This window comes from Vulpes lagopus, chromosome 21 (genome assembly GCF_018345385.1).
Source record: "Vulpes lagopus strain Blue_001 chromosome 21, ASM1834538v1, whole genome shotgun sequence".
Classification (NCBI taxonomy): Eukaryota; Metazoa; Chordata; class Mammalia; order Carnivora; family Canidae; genus Vulpes; species Vulpes lagopus.
In genome coordinates, this window is record NC_054844.1 from 11007731 (window position 1) to 11016495 (window position 8765).

General features: G+C 33.3%; 1 protein-coding gene across 1 annotated transcript; it reads right to left on the minus strand.

Moving 5' to 3' along the window:
* Window positions 1-6499: 6499 nt before the first annotated feature.
* LOC121480124 (taste receptor type 2 member 46-like) lies at window positions 6500-7429 on the minus strand. The gene has a single exon (XM_041736430.1). The coding sequence runs from the start codon at window positions 7427-7429 to the stop codon at window positions 6500-6502; it is 930 nt and encodes a 309-aa protein (XP_041592364.1).
* Between the last annotated feature and the right edge of the window lie 1336 nt (window positions 7430-8765).

Below are 8765 nucleotides of genomic sequence, written 5' to 3' on the forward strand. Positions count from 1 at the left end.
GTAGCATTCTAGCAGTTCTCTCTTTAAATCTCAGGTCAAATTCATAGGTGTTCAGGATGATATGAAAGTTATCTAAATAAGTTGGTGGGACCAGGTAAGTAGGCCCATTCATCTTTTCAAACTTTTTTTTTTTTTTAATAGATGCATTCAGGAATGCTTGGGTGGCTCAGCAGTTGAGCTTCTGCTCTTGGTTCAGGCTCAAGGTGGGATCCTGGGATCTGGGATCAAGTCCCACATTGAGTTCCCTGTGGGGAGCATACTTCTCCCTCTGCTTCTCTGCTTCTCTCTCTCTCTCTCTCTCTCTCTCTGTGTGTGTGTGTCTCTCATAAATAAATAAAATCTTTTTAAATAAATAAATAAATGCATTCATAAATATGAATTTTCTAATTTGGCTAACATTTTGAGACTTTAATTTAGATAGTGCTTTTGCTCATGCTCATGTCTAAATTTTGGATCGAACCCAAAATGTTTTTTTGTTTTGTCTTGTCCTATTTTGCCTATGATTGAATTAATGAGTAATTTACTTTCCAAATTATAGAATATCATTAATATTAATATTAATATTATCACTATTATTTTACTAAAATATGATTTGTGGTGATAAAGAGAATATATTTTGTGTGATAGCCATTTCTTTATTTATTTAGAATTTTTTGGCCTATTACATGATCAATACATGCACAACTTGTTTCTTTGAAATGATTGTGTATTCTCTGCTCTTTTTTTTTTTTCAGTGTTGGGAAATTTATTTTTTTTTATTTTTTATGTTTTTTTTTTTTAATTTATTTATTTATGATAGTCACAGAGAGAGAGAGAGAGAGAGAGGCAGAGACATAGGCAGAGGGAGAAGCAGGCTCCATGCACCGGGAGCCCGACGTGGGATTCGATCCTGGGTCTCCAGGATCGCGCCCTGGGCCAAAGGCAGGCGCTAAACCGCTGCACCACCCAGGGATCCCTATGTTTTTTTTTTTTTAATTGGAGTTCAATTTGCCAACATATAGCATAACACCCAGTGCTCATCCCATCAAGTGCCCCCCTCAGTGCCCATCACCCAGTCACCCCCACCCCCTGCCCTCTCTGCTCATTTTTAAAAGCACTCTTACCCCTAATCATTATGTCTTGTGTACTGTTGTTTCCTTTTATTAGTTTAAATATGTCTCTTTATTATTTTTTTTTAATTTTTATTTATTTATGATAGTCACACAGAGAGAGAAAGAGAGAGAGGCAGAGACATAGGCAGAGGGAGAAGCAGGCTCCATGCACCGGGAGTCCGACATGGGACTCAATCCCGGGTCCCCAAGATCGCGTCCTGGGTCAAAGGCAGGTGCCAAACCGCTGCGCCACCCAGGGATCCCTAAATATGCCTCTTTAAATAGTGATGATTTTCAACATAAAAATTATTTCATTGATATCAATGTTGTTCCACCAACTTTTGCTTGATTATTACATTAGTTTAGAATTCAGCTTCATATTATAAAGCTAAATAAATGAGTACCATCATATTAGTGATATACCTAGGAGTTTATCTATTCCTTATCTAACATACCCCAACAGTTTTTGGTTTTAATATTTCAGTAAAAAGTAAAATAGTTTGTACATCAAGATCCACAAGATAATATTAGGATTTTGTCATTAACCAAGAAGGAAAAAATAAATATTGGAAAGCAGTTAGCTGTCCTTTGGCCATTTGCATTCTTACATCTTTTATCTATGCATTTTCAAGCATTTTTCACTTATTTCTTTTAGATTTGACTTTTGTGTAGGATAAAATACATAAAATATATAAACATAAAATATTTAAGATTTTATTTCATAAAATATTATATATGTATGTCTAACAGGTTTGCTAATCTAAAATTGAGTGTTTCTGCCTTTCAATGACTAACTTGTTTCATTTAGTGATGTCTCATACTTTTAGACACATTTCTAATATCTTACTCATGGTCTTTAGCAATACATTTTCTTTTTTTCTATAATTCTCTTTCCTTTGTCTTGGATTGAGGGAACTAAAATTATTCCTTTTCCCCAGCTATTTATTCAGGAGTTTACTTATCTTCACTGTTTTTTTATTAAGTAAGATTCACTTAATATATGTATGTGTTTCTTTTTTCTAATCATACCCGAGTTAAACCACTATCTCTTTTCAGTATGGGCAAAAGCTTTGGCATGTGTTAAAATACCTTTGCATGTGCTGTTGCTTACTGTATGTGTTATGTAGATTCTTTTTGTTTTATTAACCAGCTTTACTGGGGTATAATTTATATAGAATAAAATTTGGCAGTTTTGAGCATGCAGTTCATTTTCTATAGAATTTTAAACTATGGAGTATCAATTACAACTTACACACAGCCAATGCTTGCTTTTTTTTCTCTCAGCCTATTTTAATATTTTGTTTGTTCAGCACGTCTCCTTCTGTCCCAGTTCTTCCTTTTCTATTTATTTTTTGTCCATTAGTCTGGTGAGGCTGCCATAACAAACTACAGGATTGGATAGCTTGCACAATGGATATTTATCTCACAGGTCAGGAGGTTCGAAGTCCAAGATCAGGGTTGGTTTCTGGAGAGAGCTCTTGCAGACAGCCACCTCCTCACTATGTCTTCAACTGCCTTTTCTCTGAGACTCCAGTGTCTCTGAGACTCCAGTGTCTCTTTCTTTTCTTATAAGGACACCAACCCTATTGGACTAAGCCCCTTCCCCTCTTATTCACATAACCTTAATTACCTCCTTGAAGGCATTATCTTTAATTACAGCCAAACTAGGAGTTAAGGTTCAACATATGGCTTTTAGGGGGACATAATTCAGTCCATAACAGTCTTACTGAAGTAGATCCATTTAGTAGCATTTAGTAGTAGGAAGTGTGTGCAGTAAATAGCCCCAGCCTTCCCCCGACCCCAGTCTTTTTTTATTTGGAAATGATACTGTTTAATCAAATCTCCAGGACAAAGTTTCAACTAAGAATTAGGGATTATAGTTACATTCTTCAACACTTTGAAAATATGAATCAATTGTCTTCTGACATATTATTTTTTTGATTAAGATTTTTCATGCTATTCAAATTATTCCCCCCTTGGAGATTACCTCTCATTATTTTGTAATTGTAATTCTGAATTTCAATTTGCCTTTGATGGTTGCAGCTTTTTTACAATATATTTAAATGTGAATGTGTGTATGATGCTCCATGGAATTTAGAAAGGACTTGAGGATGTATCATTGTTTTGTGTACCACCACTAACATGTATTATTATTTTAATTGGTGGGAGAAATCATCTTAAGTAACAAAACATGTGTGATACTTTTCACACAGATTTTGAGTACCACACACAGAAATATAGGAAAAGAAGATTGTCTTTAAAGAGATTTTTAACCCCAAAGCTAAAGTCAGTGTAATGCTTCAGTGAAATACTAGAATATTCTCCATTTACATATGAAGATGCTAGTTACCAACACAATTATTTAATATTTTGAATGTTTGAGGCATTTCATAATACAAACCAACACCAAAAAAGTAATGATGACAAGTATAAATAATTAAAAGGAAGAACTAAAATAACCATTACACAGAAACAATATCATTTTCTATCTGCAAAAGTCAAGAGAATGAGCATTAAAAGAGTACATGTGACAATTTTGTAAGACAACTGGCTTCTAAGACAACAAACAAGATAATAAAAACAATGACTTTTTGATAAACATATTAACCAGGTACTAAATATCACAGATAAAATTAAGAACATTTGATAGAAGCACCAAATTTACATATTTTTTCATATGCTTTTTCCACCAGATTCCAGATGTAGCTATAAGCAAGCTGTTCCTGTGAATATTTTGTCTGAGTTTAGGGAAAAACCCCCACTCTACTGGGGATTACGCTAGCTCTGTTTGCATCCTCATGTACTACTGGGTAAGTCATTTAATGTCTCAGAACTTTGGTTTTTCACATGAAAAACAGTATTATGCACATATGAAGTATTAACAAATAATGAAATATACAGATTGACAGATATTATAACATCCTCTTTTTAGTGGTTACCTGTTACATATGCTCACTTTTCATTTTATTTTGTATTTTTTTATTAAAATGTCTCCAAAATGTACATAGAAAAGATGTTTGATATATATATCATACATATATATATTCAATGAATAGAATATACATATATATAATATGTATATGTATACATATATATATGTAACTGCCAGAGTAACACAACACAGCACATCCTTCTACATCTTCTCTTGCCTCATTTCCATATGTTCTCCCTATTGCTGTCCTAGACTTAACCTTTCCAAATAAATGTCATCATTTTGAGTTTTGCCTTTGATTCTGGTTTTAGAGTCCCCAGGCTATAATAGCCATTGAGTGATTACAATTAATATTTGTTTAGTTTATGTGAGTTTATAATATAATAAAAATTGTATTTGGAAAGGATACAGAAAATACTACATAAAAAATAACATTTTAGTAAGACAGCCAAGTTAGTAAAGCAGTTGCTAAATCAGTTTTAATAAATCAGATATGATTTTCATGTGTACAATAACCACCACCAACAACAACAACAAAAAAATCATGTTAAAAAGATAACATTTTGGGACTCCTGGGTGGCTCAGCGGTTGAGAGTCTGCCTTTGGCTCACAGGATCGAGGATGGAGAATCCAGTCCTACATCGGGCTCCCTGCGGGGAGCCTGCTTCTCCCTCTGCTTACATCTCTGCCTCTCTTTCTCTGTATCTCTCATGAAAAATAAATAAATCTTTAAAAAAAAAAGATAACATTTACAATAGAAAAAAACACATTTACACATTTACAAAATCTTTTCTATGTTTTTTTAAAACATGATATGGCTGTGCCAAAGTTATATTCTAGTGACATTTTCCTGAGAATTATGGAATAGCCAGTCTTTTGTGCTGAGAAATGCTTTATCTTAGATAAGCCTGCCACCGCAATGTGAAAGCAGAACTGAGAATTCATGGAATCTGCAGTTTTGTGATACAATTTATTTTTATTTATTTTATATCATTTTGTGATATATTTTATTTTCATTTTCATTGTGATACATTTTATTTTCCTGGCATTCATTCATTCATTCATTCATTCATTTACTTATTCAGTAAAAATTCATTTTTTTATCAACTCTTCTATGGCTAGTATGTAGGTTTGGGGAGTCAGCAGTAAATAAGATCCTCACATTTTCAAAGTGTACATTATACCAGGAGAGACAGATGATAAACAAACAAATACAGCAGATGTGGAGATGATTTATCTTAAGATGTAGAAAATTGTCAAATTGTCTAACACCAAAAATTAACAGTTATGTAAGATTCGTTTGTTGAGCAACATTATACATTTCTTCCTTAGTACAGAACTTGCTATCAATGAATATGCCAATACACATTCTCCTGTTTCACTGTTTTCAAAAAATTATAATAAAACATATATTTAAGAAATCCCCTATGATTATTACATTGACTGAATAGATTCACTTAATGTATGCATAAAAGTTTATTGAATTACATACCATAGTTTCTTTACTATTCTTACAGTGAGTATTTTTTCAATGGGGAAGATTTGAGTCTTCTTAACTGAAGTTATAAAAGAATTTTTAAAAACAAAAGGTATTTGAGATATTTGGCAATTCAAGGCCCAGAGGTAGTTTAAGAGAAATTGAAATATTTGAAATCAGATCTCAATTTCAAAAGTGGCCTGTCATCATTCAGAAACTAGAAGAAATGACTTTCCTCACTGCATATGGAAACTTATAACAGTATTAAAAAGAGGTCATGATCATGTTTCTCTCATCTTTATCTCTCCTGTAGGACTCAGTTTTTTCTAAGCTTTTCCTCTATTTCTCTAAATCAAATACTCTTCAGTAGAGTTTATTATACACATATATAAAATTTACTTGCAATATGTTTGTCACTCATGAATTACATTGTGTACAGCTTTCTTAACACAGCCCTAATTGCTTTCTATTAATCATGAAGAATTTATGATAGAATAATATCTACCCCAAACATTCATCCTCACTGTGTGATTTAGAATTGAATATCCTTACCATGCAAAAGACTGGAGATTCAAACAATGAAATCTAAAGCACGCTGTGATACAAATTACAATGCAAAATAGCAATGACGTCCCAAGATAACTTGTCAGTTCTGAAAAATGCATAAATATAGATAATAAATTTTTTTTCATTGGAAGATGATACATAGATTATGTATGTGAAATGCACATGGCCTCATAATTCTCAGGAATTTCTTATAATACATTATATAATTAGATTTTTTTACCTGAAAAAAGTTGGTGAGGGTATATTTCTTACATTTTTCATACGTACATGAATATACTTTTCTTTATTTGATAAGCTTAGGTAAGACTTTTCTAAGAAGAAGTCTCAAACTACTCAATTACTTACACTATGGAAAAACTAGTAGGAGGTATAAAATACTAACAACCTGTATCAGTTAATAACTTTCTGCTAGAACATACAAAATGCTACCTCTTATTGAGTTGAGAGGTTTTGGTCTTTCAACCAGTACTTCACCTGGTATAAAACAGACAGAAAGGCTTCTCTGAGCTTCTTGTTTCCCCAAATCAGGATAAATGAGTGGCTTGAAGGATATGCATATGCAAAAACTTGGCAAAGCATGAAGAATAGTCCATTCTGCAGCTTGTTAGAACTCCAAACTATGGCAATTAAAGTCAGGAAGTAACAAACTAATAACAAAAGAAAAGAGATCACAGTCTGCATGGCTCTTATGTGGACCTTGGTGCTGGAATCTTGGGATCTTTCAATAATGGTTCGCATCTTCTTGAGATGTTTCCACAGGGAAAAGATTAACAGCAGAAAAGATGTTAAGGATATAGCAAAGGGTACAAAGTTCATTAGTGTGAATACAGTCATATACATAAGATGTGCAATGTCCCTCAGTTTGGTCTGCCTAGTGATGTTTCCTTCATATTCCTTCGTCTGCGTTTGTTCATATATGCTTACCACTGCAACATGAAAAACCAAAAAGAACAAAGACCCCAACAGCATCACAAAAACTACACTTTTAACTCTCCACTTTAGGCGAAGAAAAATAAGGTTAGAGAAATTGGCTATTTTGAACAAATAAAATACGCTGAGGCTAGTAGCAAGCCAGATGCTAAAATGATTGCTCGCTGTCCAGGCAATATGAACAAGAAGTCTTACTTCTAAGCTATATAAAGCTGGATTCAACAGAGTTGCATACCAATTTATTAATATTACCCAGAGTAAAGCAATTCTGGAGACAGCCAGACCAGTGAGAATTTGATCAGCTGAGGAGATCTTTTGTCTCTTGACCCACGCAATGTAGTTCACCAGCACTATGAAACCATTGGCAAAGTTTCCTAGAACAAATTCTGTTATTACTAGGATGGAAAAAATGCTCTGTAGTAAAGTTAGCATGTCTAGAAAGAAAAACAAACCAAAAAGCCAAATCTAATATTACTGCTTGTGATCCCTTGAATATTCTGACCTTATGCTCTATAGGCAGCTGACCTCTGAGTGTGCAGTAAAGTTCTCGTTTCTTTTAAATTCTGAAACCAATGTCAAGCAGGAAAGCATAGGGTATGCTAATAGAGGAGCTCAATGCTGTCTTGATGAAAAACATTGTTATTCCCAAATTGCTAAATTGACTCCCAGTCATACACTGTGTGTCCTTGCCATGGGCTGGATTATTTCGTAACTGGTGTCAAAGTGAAAGCTGGTATCACATTTGCTAAAATGCAAATAAGGACATATTGTTTTACAATCTTTTCCTTGTTTAACCTTTCCATAATTTGTGTTCAACTTTAGTTGTTAGGTAGTAAAATTTAAAAAGCCAATTCATAGAACAACAGTGAATATCCAGACCATTTCATGGAGCTGGGTCATACTAGGATCTACAGTGTTAAGGATTTATTACTTTTTTAATGCCAGATTTACATAGGAAGAATTTAAGCTTTTCCTATCAAAAGCATTCAGAAAAGACAATTCTCCCTAAAAGCCAGTTGCTGATAACTAATATTTACATATAAGTTTATTTATTTACAAGCTCATAAACACATACACACACACAAACTCACACAAATACATATGCATCTCATTGATAAAATTAGTGTCCTGTAATTTCCAAAATGTAAAATCAGTGTCAGGAGATCATCCCAATTTAAATACCCTCTTTCTCTCATTATTAGTAGTTAACAAATATATCTCTCATGCTTAGGTCTTTGATAAAGTTTCCCTTTTGAGTCTATTTAATATTGAAATATTAACTTTTAATCAAAATACTAGAGAATTTTATAAATATTTTTGAACATTTCAAAGGAACATGTGTTTTCCATATCCTTAGATTTCATTCAGATTCATGTTTTGTAATAATTGTTTTAGCAGAGGGTCTTGAGCCAGACTACCAGAATGAGAAACCCAGACTGTCTGCTTCATATATTTCTGATCTTGGACACTGTTTTAAAGCTACTCTCTGCCTCAGTATGATCAGCAAAATGCAGAGTATTGATATCCTCTCCCAGTGGTCTTTGTGAGGAGTTTGTATACTATTTTCCACCTTGCCCATCTGGTACAGAAAGAGTAGGGAGGGTTATTACTTTGTCTTTTAACACACTAAAGTTAACCTACCATAACTTCCATTTAGGAGTAGAATGTAGCAGATTGAAAAAGGAAAAATTTCCTTCTATAACAAGCAAGATGAGAATAAACTGCCAAAATTATATTTTAAATTCATCATAAAGCCATGTAAAAAAGG

Coding starts and splice junctions, on each gene's coding strand:
- LOC121480124 (XM_041736430.1), bottom strand. CDS start 7,429: ATGCTAACTTTACTACAGAGCATTTTTTCCATCCTAGTAATAACAGAA.